The sequence below is a fragment of the Neltuma alba genome, unplaced genomic scaffold (genome assembly GCF_004799145.2).
Source record: "Neltuma alba isolate B1F8T4 unplaced genomic scaffold, ASM479914v2 tig00012864_pilon, whole genome shotgun sequence".
Lineage (NCBI taxonomy): Eukaryota > Viridiplantae > Streptophyta > Magnoliopsida > Fabales > Fabaceae > Neltuma > Neltuma alba.
The window spans coordinates 76,812-94,382 of record NW_021637245.1 but is presented as its reverse complement, the minus strand read 5'-3'; the positions used below and the strand labels follow the sequence as shown (position 1 = coordinate 94,382).

Genomic DNA, 17,571 nt, shown 5'->3' with positions numbered 1-17,571 from the left:
TCTGTATAAAATTCTGATGAGCTTTATCCTATTTAGTCTTGTGAGCTGGCTTTCAGAATATGACTTTCTGAGTTCAAGTCGGCAGTTTCATCGGCTTGTTGAATATATCCATTGATTGCGTTTCCATATATTACTATCTTCATATTAAGCATTCCGTTAATATCACACTGATCTTCGATATTCCCACCCTGAACTATTGAATTTGATGCTTCTTCTTCTTCTTCTTTTTCTTGCGTGGCGGTTGGATTCAATACTTACTTGAAATTCCTGTGAACTTGAAATGTGTTTGTGTTTATCGGTACTTTTGAAGCCAGTGAACCGCCCAATGCATGCTTTTAACTAGCACATAGTTATTCCCTAATATTTAATTGCTTCCTTTACTATATTGAAAGATGCTTCTTGTCAATTCAATGACCTGCCTAAATATTAAAATCCTACCATTTTTACGAGCTCTGAAACTATTCATTCACCCATCAATTTTATAGATGGAAGAATGAAGCCGTTTGTTTTAGAAATGTCGGTTTGGGCATTATAAAAACAGAAATGTCCTGGCTACTTAGGTTTGACACAGTCGCTGGCATGAATGATGAACCACATATATAACTGGCATATACCAGAACTGCAATTTGATGATCGAGCTCCATATAACTATAGTATATATGAGTAACCAAATTTTGCATCCAGGTGCATTAATGATTAGTTCATTATATGTTTCATTTTCAATTTTGATTTTGATAGCGTCAAGGGTGGATGGGGGTTGGAATAATTAATTGGGGCTGTCGTTATTAGAAGCCCAAGGTGAACCTTTTTTTGGGTTAAGCGCTGGGCACAATCTGCTAGGTACTCTACTAATTACCCCATAATGCTGTCTTTTTAAGCACACATTACAAAAGCTCTTCAACCTGATTCCTTTCCCCTCAAAATCATGCATCCCACTTAATGAAGTTTCCACAACTCTGTTCAGCGCTTAATTACATCATCATCTTAATCTCCATCCATATCTGTTCCATCGTGTGGCTTCTTATTTCTTCATCACGTCGATAGATGGAAACTACATTTGATCTTAGCCTAAGGAATGATCACCAACAACAACAAAAACTGGGGCAAGGGCTTTTGATTCTCAGCTTCTCAGTTTGGCTGGCAAAATCGGAAACTTATTTAAGCTCTGGAAAGCTGCCATCTTGCTTTCACATGTCTTCGAGCTTTTTTTATTAACTTTTTCAGTGGGACAATAAGGTAAGAACTTTAATTGTTGCCCCGTTTGAGTTAACGTACTAAAGCTTGATAATGTACCATAATAATTAAATGGATATGAGGACAGGCATCAGAGTCAGGGCAGAGCACTGGTTTGAAATTTAAATCAGAGTCTGGTCAGTTAAAGCACACTAAACAGTGTTTAATATAAGAATAATAATGAGAATAAAGAAGGGAAGCTGAACGCTAACTTAGGGAATATTTCCCTCAAAAGATTAAAAAAGGTGAGCCGTGAGGGATGGGTTTGAAAAGCTTACTATGGACGCAATTGTAGTGGATTAAAGGCAGGACCCGACACTTAATTACGAGTACAAAGGAGTAAACAGAGAGCGCGAAAATTAAGAGACGCTGGGACACAAAGAGCCTTCGTTTGTTAAACGAGACACACGCAAGGAATTTTGGCAACGAACAGTGACAACATGAGAATCAAAGGTCCCACCAAAAGTCGTTCGAACTACGGAAATAAACGAACATTGCAACCCCTTCTTCGGGTACCAGTCCAAAAATTCTATTTATAACTTACTTTTAATATATTTTATGCAGATTAAGTAAAATTTTAAATTTTATTAATTCTAATTTAAAATTTAATAACTTTCCAATTTAATTCCGGAGATGCAGTCAAAAAAAAATCGAGAAGATCAATAAACCTCAGTAAAATTATATATTTATATAAAATGGACAATACATCTTTTCCCAATATTTTTCTGTCTTATAAATAAGATCAGAAGAGTATAAAATAATCTTTAACTGTATGGGCCTCAAGGCCCAATAAACTTTATAGCCCTGGTCCAGTAGTTAGCTGTCTTCGGAATCCATTACCATCACCAGGACGCTTTACAATGATCATCACTACGACTTATAAGTCATTTTCACATCACATAGATGCAAAAATCTGTTAGCAGTACCTTTTCTCACACACAAAACTTAAGATTAGTGAAAACTTGCCACAGCCTCTTAGAAGCAGTTGGCATTTTAAAGAACTATACGGGAGTATACGTTTAGTATAAGAATTACTTATTGGCTCTTAAATGTAAAACTTATTTTATAATGTAAAACACTATAAAATGGATCTTGCATTGAGTATTATCTTTGACTTGTAGGTACATTAAATTGGCATGTCGTGGGCTGATATAGGTGGTGCAATCTATGAGTTCGCATTATTTCCGCATTTTATAGTACTATTTCTAGTCTCAATTATAAGAGCTAATTAACTAATTTGAGAAAATTAAAAAAAAATTTAAGTTAGTTATTTGTAATAAATAGCTGTTGTTTTTTCTAAAATATTCTTGCTAATCAAATATATTAGCTAGAATTATCAGTGTTAAAAGGATTATCTTGAAAAAAAACATAAATATTAAAAATAAAATGGAATGGGTCTTATATTTAAAATCAAAATAAAAATTAAACAAGGTGTCTAAGAACTGGAGGTAGTATATTTTAATTTGATATGTTGATGATATGATTCTGACGTTGATATTGACATCTTGTTGATTCTATTGGGTGCATCGGCTTTGGGTGTTCGGTCCGATTAACACAAAAAGAGCTGGCTGCGAAGTTGGGCTTTGTCTCTGCACTTAAAAAAGGGCTGAGGTCTCCCGAGTCCACGAAAGAACTAGTCCTAAGTCACTAACTAATAGCCAGCCCAGCAGGGTCTCGTCCAAGTCCAGGATCCGCTTCTCGTCGACTCGCGTCTCTCTGTGCTCTCAGAGCCCAGCAACTGCTCTGCTCGCCGGCGTCAGCCAAGGCAAAGCTAGTGCCGTTCAGAACCGAGGCAATTTGACCAATTTCCTTTGCCCGCTCCACCGGAGGCAATAAGAATTCTTCCACATTGTATGCAGCATCAAGAGCTTGGCTTTATAGCACTAAATTTTCCAGTGTTCAAAACTTGTTCATTGTAGCCAAAGTGCACACTTCTATTACTATCACAGATTGGCTCTTGGTGTGGTCAGTAAAAAAACTACACACAATTGCCACCAAAACGAAATGAATATAATCTTTTGGTAGGACTCGAATCCATGATTACATTGTCAATCATTTGTACGGAATAATTTTCTCGCCAGCTATGAAATCATTTGAATAAATGGTTGTTTGGTTCTCTGTATGTTCCCTAATGTTGTCCTTCGCCTCCCAAATAAATTGTGATGCACCATCAGATTTTGTTGACCGACATTCATCTACCTCGATCCCACCATGACCCAACTGTTTGATTTCGTGTTAAACATGGAGCGGCGCTTTTTCTTTCCTCCTGTAATTTACCATTTGGCTCTAAAAAAAAGTAGTGAGTAATCATTGGGGGGACAATCGACCCTTTTGGTATGAAACAAAAACTCGTAAAGTGACATGTTCTCTGATGGTGGGGTGCTCGCTCTTTTTCTTAACGGGTCTGGGTCGTATTGTCTTTATATGATTGTATTCCTATAGAACAACGAAATAGTTCCCTATAGGCGCACATGCACAACCCTCATTGTTTCAACAAAATGCCTTAGCGATATGTGGCTTAGAGACAATAAATCATGGCAGATGTTTATGTAACATCCAATGTGTCTGTCACTACGTGTGATCATATGGTGGTCGAGTCATTCTCAAAAGGACAGCAAAATAGAAAGTGGGTGGAAGTCGACCTTTCCATCTCTCCATCATTCATGCAAGTTTCAGATATGACAAAATCCCTAGCAGACAAAGTTTCCCCCATTTGGTTGAAATAACATCTCGATACAGCCGTTAATTATTAGTTCAGATATAGTAGTATATGTGAAAGACGAAATAATTTGAGCAAACTGTGAGCCATTGGGGGGGGAGAGAGAGAGAAGGGTTAAACTAGGGTTGTCGTTATGTTATGAAAACAAGCACTTAGGTTAGTAAGATGTAGCTCTCCATAGGAGACAATGGCCTGAATATAAGACTTGGCATTTGCTGTTAGCTACGTCCGTTGTCACCACGTCTCGAGCCCCATGGAGTTTATTTACGGAGTTTGGGTCGGTGAAGGATAAAGCGAACTTGTGATCACGTTTCGAGCCCCATGTATGGAGTGCCTTCCAGCAGGTGGGGGGAAATGTTTGGTATATGTCGCCATCAGATATCAACCCGTAATGCTAAATAATACCATAAACGATTGTACCATGTTTGTTTAAATACAAAGGAAGGAAGGGAAAAAAGATCAAGGTACCAAACAATCTAGATGTCCAAGGAATAAGGTTGTTTTGGGCACTGTCATAAAGGTTTGCGATTGAAAATTTCACCTTCATCGCATGATTGCTAGAGGCTTCGGAAAAGTGGAGATCCTCAACCCATCTTCAATATGGACAAAAGAAATTTGAGATTTGGAAATGGAAAAGAAAGTTGTGTTCTTTTGGGAGTGGGGTTAATGAGCAAATGACGAGTCTATATAATCACCTTTACACTGTGGATAATAACTGGAGCAATCATGATGCGAATGGTTTTAGCAACCGTGGAAATGTCAAAAGTGAAAGAAATTGAAACTTCCGGTGTCCTGTAGTGGTCCTTGCGAGGCATGCAACGACAGATCTTTTCCACAGCCAAAGAGAGAGAGAGATTAAAAGTGACCACAAATGATAAATGATAAAGCGAAAGTATTTAAGAAGCATCTGACTCGGAAGACACACAAAAGCTATTCTATGCGCGATGGAGTTAAGAGCTGCGGTGCAGTCTCTGCAGAGTATTAAATTGGGGAATGATAGTATCTCGCTTATGATCAATGCCAAAAGGAAGCAAAAGCAGATTAGTCAAAGATCCTTGAGATGATCACATGGGGGAGCAGGCCTTGGTGGGCCAAGTTAGTTGGGAATGCGACTCCGTTTCACAATTAATCATTGATGATTAATTAACGTTTTGGTAATAAAGGTGCAGGTCCAACAACACCCTCATCCTCAGTTCAACATGCCACTCACGGAAAATTCTGAACTTGAGCATAAAAGTGTTTTGTTCCAACCCCTGGTTGAGCCACTGGTATGTTATATTATTATATTTACATTACCCTAATCAAATGAGATATGTGAACTGATGAATGCAGATCTTTTCTTTCGTTCTTTTTTTCCTTTTTCGCTATTCAATTACCTGGGCGCGCATGCACGAGACCATGGACATGAGTTACTTTGGAATAACATATTCTACATTTGCTGCTGATAGAAGAGAATGGATAATCTTACCGTTATCGAAATAGATATGATAAACTTCAATCATTAAAGTGAATTAATGAATCAAAAGGGATTGTCCCCAGGAAGACCGAATAGTGGCTGAAGAAGAAAGTGATATATATATATATATTGATTTTCTGCGCGTGAGCTGTGGAATGTCTGTTCCGTCAACCACACTTTATCTGCATTTTTCTTCCACATCTCGCGGATGTATTAGTTTATTCTGTATACAGTGTGGAGAGCAGATGAGTTGGGATTTGGGTTAACACAAGGGGCTCCTCTCCGTTGTGTCGACCATGGCTTGTGCGAAAGGTCGATGATATGGATGGATACCCAACGTCATGTTAAAGTCATACTATTGTATTTCAAGAAAAGGGACTCCGAGTAAGTGAGATGGATGAACATATATTATTAAAGGAGGAAGATGAGGATGGTGGGTCCAATCATGTGGCGAAAAAGATGATTGTCCCGTTGTATTTGGAAGAGAGTGTCTGCGTCTTTCACCAGTTTGGACCATTTGGTCACATTTGGACGAATCTTGGTGTGCACGCAGTGATATTATGTATACGCACACATGTGAAACTGGAAGATCGATTCATCACCTCACCCTATATGCATATATAGCTAGCTTGCCTTGTATTCTCCACAATTAGTTTGTCACGCGTGATTTCGTATCTTGAGATTACGTATGGAATTCAAAGATCCATATTATCACCAGAAAAAAGATTGAATATCTTATGTGAATTTAATTGTGATTGCATAGAGATTGAATCGAAGTCGGGTGTTTTTTAACTTTGGAGAAAATGGGGATATGGGGATTTGCTATAAACGTGCTTTATATTCAGTGAATAAATTAATAGTAATATATACTATTATTTTTGAAAAATAACTGAGAGGAGGAGTAAAATAGTGAGATGAGGAGTATTGATGGCTATGGGGGGAGGAGGGATATGGGAGGGAAAACAGAGAGTAACGGCTGGTAGGAGAGGGAGGCCCCTCCCCTTGCCCAGACATGTTTCGCTAATTCCTCTCTCCTTGCCTCTCTACCAACCTCCCTTAGTTGCTCCTCTCTCTTCATTATTAATTACCCCTTCGCCGTTTCACTCCCCCGACACCAAAAACAAAAACCACAATTACACTGCAATGATTGATGCATAGTAAAATAATAATGCACTCTTCAAAGTTCAAATATAAGATTTAATTGATGGACAGTACTCTTTCAATTCTGGATACAAAACCCATTTTGTAATATAAAATATATTACAAAATGAGTTTTATATTAGAATTGGGAATATAATTTAATCCGATCCAAACTATAAGATATCGTCATCCTTTATCTTCTTTGTTTGATTTTATGCTATACTCCTCTGATCTTATTAAGGTACATACAGCATATTTCATACAGATAAAAAAAAACTTTAAACTTCATTAACTTTCATTTAAAATTTAATGACTTTTTAATTTTATCCCTATTTAATATACATTATATTTCATATAAACAAAGTCAATACAATAATAAATAAAAGATAAAATTGTACATCCATACAAAAATTTCTTTTAGTGTCCTATAAATATGACAAAAAATACATTCTCTATCCTATGAATAGGACCAGAGGAGTATATCCTTATTAATTTTACCGTTTTTCTCACCCTCTTCTCTTCCATATTTAATACACGCACTAATTAAAAATGTGTTCCACGTTTATATTTTTTTTATTGATTATTGATTATTCACTTATGAATTGTTGACTTACGTACTCACATACACTGTCAATGCCCGATATATATATAATTTCAAAATTGATTTAAATTCCAAGAAGATCACGGTTTAACTAACACGTGGTTATAAAACTTATAACAAACTCACATGAAATACGAACCAGAAACAATACAACTCATTTATCAAATCCTTTTATTAATAAACCAGAGCTATGTGTCTACTTTTTTTTTCCTTAAAGCAAAAAAAGCAGCTCTCTGTGTGTGTGTATCTTTGTTTTGATCAAACGAGTATCTCAAATAGCGTAGGTGAAGTGTGAGACGGATGTCGTGTGGGATATTCTAAACAAAAGGTGGGAAATTTTCTCGCTCTATTGCTGCTTTTGCTACAGAATATGAAATAGCAGAGAAAGCCGAGGGATCTATCTGTCGCACTTATAAGTGGATACGTCAAACCGGAAAGTTGCCCGTTGGACTTGGTAATTAGAATGATTCTAAGATTCCCACCTAATCCTCTTATTTCTTAATTAGTATATATCTAATCTTCCGTCTCCGAATACTATCAAACTAAATTAAACTAATTAGTCAAGTTTCTCGATCGTGTGGGCCAATTATTAATTCCACTACCTGTTCCTTTTCCTCCGTCCACTTCAACTAACTTCCTCCCCCCAATCCACAACCCATCCTATAATTATATTCCAAACATTAACTGCTATATGTTTAAAAGCTTTCATATCTCTTCCATCTCTACATCACTTCCATCTACAAATCAATCAATTCCAGCATAGTATAAAAGCACGCGTTATGGCTACGTTCCCTGGTATTAAGTTAAGCCATCACGCTTGATTTTGCTGCAGTAACTGTACATGTACCGACATGATCTTTGATTATTCCCTCCAATCTCATTATGAGTCAGTTTTAGAGGGTGTTTGGCATTCTCCAAACCATGGTTTCAGAAGCACTTTTCCGTAAAACAAGACAAATTCCTCACATATTTACCTCGTAAACCGTATAAAAACACTTTTGAAATCATGGTTGGTTTCTATCTAAACACCTCCTTGATATCTGGGCGGTGCTATGATTCTTCAAGCATGTCAAACAGTAGTCTGATAAAAAGTATTGCATACACATATAAAAGGAATAATTTTTGTGCGAAAAAATTAAAATACAAAAATACGTGATATATATATATATATATATATATATGATAGTATTCCTGACAATACGTGCATGCATGCCAAATCTCCTCAATATTTAAAAGTATTGACAAGTTCTTCTGACAAAAAAAAAAAAGTATTGACAAGTTAGCTTGTATAGTACTACCTCCGGTCCTAATTGTAAGAGCTAGTTAACTAACTTGAGGAGATTAAGGAGGTAAGTTGAGTTAGTTATTTCTCCTAAATATATGTTGTCTTTTCCAAAATATCCTTGCTAATTAAGTGTATTAACTAAAACTATCATTATTAGAAGGGCTACTTTGAAAAAAAAATGTATAAATATAAGGGACAAAATGAATTATAGTCTTATATTTAGGACCAAAATAAAAGTCAAATAAAGTCTTATATTAAGGACCGGAGGTAGTATTAATAATTAATACACCTGTCCCTCCATGACAACTAACCACGACCTCGCATTTAGCTCGCGCCTTCCTTTTACTATGACCGCGTCACCCCAGTGCTTATGATTAATTAATTAATTTAGTTAACCTCTAAAAAGCATGGGGGAAAAGAAGAGGGCAGTGGGAGTCTACCTAGCGATGCTATTACTTCCGGTCTTTAATATAAAAATCAGTTAATTAATTTGAATATATTAAAAAAATTAGTTAAGTTGGATATTTATAATAAACAGGTATTGTCTTTCATAAAATATTTCTGTTAATAAAGTTTATTAGCTATAATTATCATTACAACAATGACTATCTTAGAAAAAAATGAATAAACATGAGAGACAGAGTATTTAGAGTCTTATATTTATGACCAAATTAAAAGTCAAACTAACTCTTATATTAAAAATCGAAAGTAGTATATAAATACAGTACTGAAACTGCCTTGCCTTGGAGGCGAAGACAAACACATAAGAAAAATGATTCCTGACTTAAAAAATAAACTTAGGAATGCAACAAAAAAGGATACTTTAATGGAGTCAAAGTGGTGGTGGTGGTGGTGCGGAATATGAGTGCGAAAATATTGCGAGATCTATGTCTGAAATATAATAATGCATGCATCGAATATATAAATAATCCCGTTTTACTCTTTCTCCATTGATCCCCAACCCCACGCACTAATTAATTGTATTACCCGCTCCTGTATGAGCATGCGCATCTCTTCATTTTCAAAAGGTAATATGTTGCAGCTGTGATTCGTAATTCTCACAGATCATTCTTGGTTGGGAGCAACCTGTCATGTTCTAATTAGCTCTCATAATGTTTTTTTAATGGTCCAGCACTTTGGCTCAACTTTACAGTTCAATCATTTCAGCAACGTACGCCTTCTATATTTAAATTTGTTGGGTTTGGGTTGGCCGTATGGGAAAATTCTGAGAGCAGAGGATATTGCATTGCATGCAGTGGAATGTACGGCGAGCAAAGGAATGAGCTCCAAGTTTTAAAATAAAAGAAAGAAAGAAATGCAGAAACTGAGGGGTGGATTTAATAATTGGGTGAGGACTGAGGACTGAGGACGACAAGCATATTACGTCGTAGACGGGAACAATAAAGGCCTGTGCATAAATATATACGTACGGTACGGCTGAAGTGAACAGAAGGTTTGACGAAGCGCAGTGGATGGAAAATAACGTCTCATAATTGGCTTTGGCTTCACTTGCTTCCATTTCACAAAACGTCTTCACAGCGTCCTCTTCCCACCTAATAACCCGTACACCCATTTCTCTCTCCGCATCATCAGTTTCATTCGCCCTTCGATCTCCACGTCCTCGCCTTTCTTTCCCTTACTTTCCTTCCCATTTACAACTCCAACTAACTTCGTTAAGTCACATATATAGCCTAATTCCAAACCTATTCATGAGAAACAAATTATAATTGAGCTTGAGTTCGTGATATCCTGTGTATATTGCGCACACTTCATTGTGTTCTCTTCCTATTCACTTTCCTCCTAAACACTAAATTACACAACATGCATGTTTGTGTTGTGATCAATAATGACAACTAATGATTCACACACTCGCGGATTATACATGCGCATTCAGGAATAACAAAAATCGCTAGTCTTCTTTTCTATTTTGTGTGTCTCCTATTTGAAATTGATGTTACACTGGCCTGCCTCAATTACCGTGTAATATTTCTTGAACTCTCAGCCTGAACCATATCAAAACACATCATCGCATCGCATGCAAGATAAATCCATCTCTTGTTTACTCCAACTCCAGTGACACTTTTGGATGGGATGCTCATTCAATGTGTCTTTTTTTTTTTTCAGTCATTTTCTATATCCAATCGATGTTTTTATTACTTACCGATTCCCTATCATATTACGACATTGTAAGAGCTTCTTCATTTTAATATAACTGGTCTCGTTTTTATTCCCGAAAAAAAAACAAATCGCTAACTGGTATCTGTAGTCAATAATTCGAAACATGGAACCTTTGCTGTTGACTTACGGCCACGTGTCTTCATCTGGAGGAGCCGGCGGCTCTTCCCTGCATGTGGGCTCTCCGCACACGATCCAGACCTCGGGTCACCATAATTCTTCCCAACCAACCGCCTCGTATTTAAAAAATGGAGGAGCATCCAATTCCCCCAGCGGTTTTCTTCTTTTTGTCTGCGTCTTCTCCTTCCCCCAGCCACCTCATCTCACCGTCGCTCCGATTCCTTTCCCCTCTCATCACCCCGTCCCGACTTCTCAACCGTCCCTCTCCTCTCTCCCCTCTTTGCTTTTCGCTTTATCCCTTTTTCATTGTGGCTTCCTTAATTCCTCCTAAACCCATCGTTTACTTATCCTCAGACGTAACCGTTTTATCTCATTTCTCACGCCAATCTCTCTTCGCACTCCTCCCTCCCCATTCTCGTGATCGCTTATAACATGATGCTCCTGATCGTCTCTGCCTCCGCCGGCTTCACCTCCGCCCTCCAATCCGTTCGTCTTTCGTATTAATTCCCAATGCATCCCTTTTGCTGCGTCTCCGCCGTTTCTGATCAGTCTTCGCCGGTCAAACCCTCTCCTGCTCCCTTCCCTAGCTTCCACATGCCTCCTCCTCTTCCCCCAGCCGCCCCTGCCTCTGCCATTCGATCCGATTCGATTCCCCGCTCGAATAACCACAACCACACCCTTAGTAATCACGGCTTCGGCGAGTATGGACGGCTCAGTCCGCGAGAGCAGCAGCAACCGGCGGTAGATGTGAAGATCAATGACTTGGTCGGGAATGGAATCTCGGGGATATTGTATAAGTGGGTCAATTACGGTAAAGGCTGGAGACCTCGATGGTTCGTTCTTCAAGACGGCGTACTTTCTTACTATAAGATCCACGGGCCCGATAAGATCATCGTCAATAAAGAAACAGAGAAGGGTTCCAAGGTCATTGGCGAAGAATCCATGCGAAGGATCTCGCGCAACCGCAATTCTCATCAGCAGTCCCTCCATCGACGAAAGCCCTTTGGAGAAATCCATCTCAAGGTTCTACTATCCAGTCACAAATTTTATTCTTGCATGCTTCATGTTTGTTTATTTGTCCTGCTTACGTCTCTTTTTACTAATATGTATACACACACATATTTGGTGTTCAGTTTCGGGCGTAGTTTGATTTCTGCTTCTCCTTCCAATTATTTTGTTCTATTGATGATTGTGGTCATCGTAGCAAAAATGCTGATTATGAAACTGTGAAGTTTTTGACCCGTTTCTGACGTTTTTAGTAAATAAACCTTTGCCTCTTCAGCTATGAACCAGAACGAGTGATCAATTTTGTGCAGCATTTTTCCTGACCGATTCTAACAGAGGATATAAATAGTAATTTAATATGAGGACTTGTTGATTTGGGTACCATTCTAGTTCTAGTGTTACGAAAACAGGGAATATGGGTCCTGTTTCCTGGCGGTTCTTCCGTGCATTTCTGTCCTTTCTATCTTCTCTATTGAGTGTCAGCTCTTCTTCCGTAGGTTTCGACTATTCGCGAAAGCAGGTCGGATGACAAGCGTTTTTCCATTTTCACTGGAACTAAGAGACTCCACTTGAGGGCCGAGACCCGTGAAGATCGAGTGGCATGGGTGGAGGCATTGCAGGCAGTGAAGGATATGTTCCCGCGAATGTCCAACAGTGAGCTGATGGCTCCGTTAGACTATCTAACGATTTCAACTGACAAACTGAGACAACGGCTTCAGGAAGAAGGTGTGAGTGAGGCAGCCATCCAAGACAGTGAACAAATTATGAGAAGTGAATTTGTAGCGCTACAAAATCAGCTTGTGCTGCTGAAGCAGAAGCAGTTCATTCTCATGGACACGTTACGACAACTAGAGGTACGTTTAGTGAAAAGTAGATACTCGGATCAAATAAATAGGGCATCCTTTGCTCTTGATCGGTTTCAGCTACAACATAAAATTGCTGTCATTTTTAACACTCTAAAATTCTCAGTCAAACAAACGGGGAGTGTCTGTTTTCTTTCTTAATAGTAATAGAAGAAGGCGCGGGAGGGGGGGTTTTTCTCTGATTCATGAGAGTGTATCAGGCTGATTCTTGTTTTATGAAGCTGTTTTTACCCCTTGGGTCATGCTTCTGTATCCTTACAACAAACGCCTTAATGACTTCTTTCTATTCTTTAATCAATATGGTGTCAGTGTCACGTGGTTCCCCATCCTACTTTTACTTCGTGGATGTAGGTAGACAATTGATTCCACATTCAAAAGTGTTTAGGTGTTTTCAGAGTCCGCGCCTTCAATTTATTATATACCCAACGGATTATCCAGCTCCTCACATAGAAAATTTGAGATACTGTCATAAACTTGTGTCTGTGTTCATTTATCTCACTCTAAATTTAAAACCAGTTGAAGGCCTTGCAGACTATAGGGTACAGCAATAACTTATTTTGATTTGTTGGTTAAGGACTCAAAAGTCTGTTTCATGGTGGTCAATGGATTACAAATTGTCAAAATAATTAGAGTGGGCCCCATGCATTTGTGCAGAGCCCACCCGTGATGGGCTAAGCGGTGAACTGTGTGGCTTCTTATATTTTTTATATGTTATTGATGAGATTGATACTAGATTAAGGTTTTAATTCTCAATACGGTGTTTGTTTGCAAGTGCACTAATCCTTAATAAGGAAACGCAGGTCACTTCTTCTAGCATACATTGTGAGGACCTGGAATTATCTTGTATCGTGGGTGAAGAGCCATAGATGCTATAGATAGAAAAGTTTTCTTATTTTCAACCTAGAAAGATTTTGAAAGGGGGAATAGGGATGGACTCAGTTGAATGTGGAAGAGAAGAATGTTTCAATATTGTCTGGAATGAGATGGCTCTAAATGTCGTAACCTGTTGAATTGCCCGTGGTTTCTCTTATGCCCAAATTAAGATTTCATTTGTCACACCAGACGGTCGGTCTGGTCTTTTCTTTTTCTATTAAGTACTGTTTGTATGAGTGAATTCCTTATTCCTAGTGTGGTAAGAAACTATCATTTATACTGCTTTATTGTAGACAGAAAAAGTTGATCTGGAGAATACAGTTGTTGATGAGAGCCAAAGGCAGTTGAATGATGAAGAGGCTTTTTCCAGACTAAAGCATGAAAAGTATAGCGGTAAGTTTTTGCATGATGCCCTTTTCACTGTCAGTTATTAGTACCCTAAGCTTACTGGAATCTGTTTATTGCTTGATCTATCAAGACTCAACCTACTTTTAGTTTAGATGTGCCTATGAATTTCCTTTCATGGACAATCCTTAAGACTTGTCTCCATTAGCGGGAAGCCTAAAGTCAACTTGTCATCAGTCTGAAGAAGCATTTCAGTCTAACTAACTATAATTTGATTGTGTCGTTTGCAATTCTCGTTTTCACTTTTTACTTTTTTAATCCAGAAGGAAGTGCAAGTGAATCTGAGGATTATAATGAGAGAAATGATGCTGCAGAGGAAGAAACAGATGATGATGAAAATGCCTTTTTTGACACACGCGACTTTCTATCATCCAGTTCTTTTAAAAGTAATGGGTCTGATTATAGGGTTTCATCTTTCTCTTCAGACGATGAAGGGCTTTATGCGATAGAGTCAGACGAGGACATAGATCCATCAATAAGATCAGTTGGAACCAGCTATCCCTATGTTAAACGGCGCAAGAAATTGCCTGACCCTATTGAAAAAGAAAAAGGCGTCAGTCTTTGGTCAATGATTAAGGATAATATTGGAAAGGATCTAACTAAAGTATGTCTTCCTGTTTATTTCAATGAGCCTCTTTCGTCTTTGCAAAAATGTTTCGAAGAAATGGAGTACTCATATCTCCTGGATCGAGCATATGAATGGGGGAAACGGGTAATCCTGGACAATAAATGATGCCATTATTTATTTGGATTCATTACTCACTGTTAGTTCTTTCAAAGTGCATAGATGCAACATTCTCACTTACATTATTGGACATATCATTCAGGGTAATAGCCTCATGAGGATTCTTAACGTGGCTGCTTTTGCTGTATCCGGCTATGCCTCAACTGAAGGAAGAATTTGCAAACCATTTAATCCTTTACTAGGGGAAACATATGAGGCTGATTACCCAGATAAAGGCCTTCGTTTTTTCTCAGAGAAGGTAATTCAAACCTTGAAAAATGGTGCTTCTAACATGTGTATTTTTTTCCCTTGCTGACTTTAGCTGGATCTTTGTTTGCAATGTGTTGATATTGAAATGTTGTGAGGAAAAGAGAGTAGGGGAAAAGGAAGAATGTGAGAACTCCAATAGTTGTTATGTTGCTGTGGTGTGTATTTGAGTGCATAAATACTTGAGGACTGAATAAGCATAATTTTGGCATCAAAGAGCAAAATTGTGTTTTTACAATTTATTGAGAAAGTATTAATATGTAATTTTCTTTCAGGTTAGTCATCACCCTATGGTAGTTGCATGTCACTGTCAAGGTACGGGTTGGAAATTTTGGGGAGACAGCAACTTAAAGAGCAAATTTTGGGGCCGATCAATTCAGCTTGACCCTGTTGGTATTTTGACTTTGGAATTTGATGATGGGGAAGTTTTTCAGTGGAGTAAGGTATATTTAAACTGCTTCAATTGCTATTTTGCCTTGGTTTGGTTTTCATCTCGATTGCCCTTTTTCTGTCAGGTGACAACGTCAATATACAATCTCATATTGGGGAAGCTGTACTGTGATCACTATGGAACAATGCGTATACAAGGAAACGGAGATTACTCATGTAAACTGAAATTCAAGGAGCAATCTATAATTGATCGAAATCCCCACCAGGTGCTCTATTTGCTTTACAATGCTGTCTTTCTCAGTTATAGCATGAGCCTATTGCTTTGCATGTGGGTGAGTTGCCTCATTATGCTTCTTGTCCATACGCATTGCATAGCAGCCTCAGATTTCCCTCAAGTAATTCTTCTTACGCAACTAATAGCTTTCTGCAAGTTATCTAATTAACGACCATTCACAGTTATGTGTGATTCTGTAAACGAACTGAGTTTCAAAAGCCCTACTAATTTCTCAATGGTAAAGCAATGGACTTTATCGCTATAACTTTCATTTGGACTCTTACTAGTTACTTATACGCTCCCCACATTAGCCTTTGAACTGGAGGATTTTCTTATTGTGGTTTGACTGTTTTCTTAAGGTGCATGGAATAGTTGAAGATAAAAATGGAAAAACAGTGGCAACCCTTTTTGGAAAATGGGATGAAAGTATGCATTATATTTCTGGAGACTTTGCTGTGAAGGGAAAAGGTTATGAGTCTTTGTCAGAAGCACGAGTCCTGTGGAAGCGGAGCAAGCCTCCAAAGTATCCTACTAGATATAATTTCACTCGCTTTGCCATCACATTAAATGAACTGACAACTCGATTGAAGGTCTGTATTTTCGTTTTCGTTTGACACTGTCCTAAGTTTTGTAATCTGTTGTTCTTCTTGTTCCTTTGAAAGGTAGAGTACTGAAAAAGTTATTTGTGTGCACGCGTGCCTGTGTTTAACATTTGTTTGTAACATTGATTCTTAATTATACTTTAATTCAATATGCAGGAGAAGCTGCCACCAACTGATTCCAGGTTGAGGCCAGACCAAAGGTACTTGGAAAACGGGGAGTATGAAATGGCAAATTCAGAAAAGTTGCGACTAGAGCAGCGGCAACGCCAGGTGATCAATTTTTCCTTATGATCTCTGTGTTTTACCCCTCCGTTTCCCTTGTCTTTGGTTAAAAATGTGGATTGACACTCAGGGTTCTGAGTAAGTAGTTTTGTCCCGCTTGAATTTTGTGCAATCGGGCGAAGGTATCTATGTAAGTGGAATCGACTGTTTTAACTGTTGGATTCGTGAGGGCGCAATGTTTAATCAGGAATCATTTTTAGAAGTCCTTGCATTCGGAGCAAATTTATCATTAGAGTCAATATTAAGTGTTATTTTTGTCCTTTTCTACCCGCTAGATCATTTAGCAGAAGCTCGAGTGGGGCAATTTCCATTTGTGAGTGTGTGATAATCACTAGATGACTGGGTTGCCTCCGTGGTTAGCAGCTACAAGGATGCCATGAGCCCGGGTTAGAAACTTTCGATATGGTGCTTGAGTGATAGGAAATTGGGTTAAACAGATAAGCTTGGTGGTGATGGGTCATAGACTTGGTCAAAAATAGTTTTGTTAACTTGGATTCAGTTGAGCTTAAGTATATTTGAATGGCGTGCAGGCTCGGAAGATGCAGGAGAGCGGTTGGAAACCACGGTGGTTCGCCTTAGACAAGGCAAGCGGCACTTACCGCTATTTGGGAGGGTATTGGGAAGCCAGGGAACGAGGAAATTGGGAATCTTGCCCTGACATTTTTGGTCGAATCCCCTCTGACCATCCTTCTGATTGAGAGCCTAATTTTCTTTCAATTTTTTTCACCATTTTTTCCGTCCGAAGGGTGCTCCATGACTGCTAGTTGGCAGTTATTGTGCCCTGCAATATTCATGTAATAATGTAATCTCCCCTCCATTTTTTGCCCCTCGATTCTTTTTTTGTGCGCATTAATCATTATTAATTTGTTTTATTGGGTAACAAGGAGTGAATGAAAAAGCTAGAGCGCATCGACCTTAAGCAGGCCCATGGCCCATGGGAGCAAGCTCCCGCTGGCCGCTGAATCCATAAACCACCATAACAGTAAGGGCGTAGATATAGAATAGGGACCTGGTGAATGCTGCATACAGTGTACATGTTGCGTGCACAAGGTGGCTGAAGGGAATGGAGTAAATAATCCCACCCAACAGCCACCAACAAAAAATGCCCAACCCAACCCCCGTCATAAAAAACGGTCAGAAAAAAAAGGGTTGTCTTT

The 17,571-nt window shown here is 38.5% G+C and overlaps 1 protein-coding gene across 3 annotated transcripts; it reads left to right on the top strand.

Moving 5' to 3' along the window:
- Positions 1 to 10,869: 10,869 nt before the first annotated feature.
- LOC114731939 (oxysterol-binding protein-related protein 1C) lies at positions 10,870 to 17,291 on the top strand. 3 transcript variants are annotated; one of them, XM_028919196.1, is made up of 10 exons: positions 10,870 to 11,752; positions 12,232 to 12,588; positions 13,764 to 13,863; positions 14,142 to 14,587; positions 14,703 to 14,858; positions 15,142 to 15,309; positions 15,382 to 15,522; positions 15,890 to 16,120; positions 16,289 to 16,402; positions 16,945 to 17,291. In XM_028919196.1, the coding sequence occupies exons 1-10, from the start codon at positions 11,240 to 11,242 to the stop codon at positions 17,110 to 17,112; spliced, it is 2,394 nt and encodes a 797-aa protein (XP_028775029.1). In that variant the 5' UTR covers positions 10,870 to 11,239; the 3' UTR covers positions 17,113 to 17,291. The 3 variants fall into 3 exon arrangements, with proteins under 3 accessions (XP_028775029.1, XP_028775028.1, XP_028775030.1); XM_028919195.1 differs by having other exon boundaries at positions 10,871 to 11,752; positions 14,139 to 14,587; XM_028919197.1 differs by lacking the exon at positions 10,870 to 11,752 and having other exon boundaries at positions 12,515 to 12,588; positions 13,768 to 13,863; positions 14,139 to 14,587.
- Positions 17,292 to 17,571: the final 280 nt, after the last annotated feature.

What these genes read in the sequence shown, in the direction of transcription:
- LOC114731939 (XM_028919195.1), top strand. Translation starts at nt 11,240, where the DNA reads ATGCATCCCTTTTGCTGCGTCTCCGCCGTTTCTGATCAGTCTTCGCCG. An exon ending in CATATGAATGGGGGAAACGG is followed by an intron (nt 14,588 to 14,702) that starts GTAATCCTGGAC and finishes CATATCATTCAG; the next exon opens with GGTAATAGCCTCATGAGGAT. An exon ending in AACTGACAACTCGATTGAAG is followed by an intron (nt 16,121 to 16,288) that starts GTCTGTATTTTC and finishes TTCAATATGCAG; the next exon opens with GAGAAGCTGCCACCAACTGA.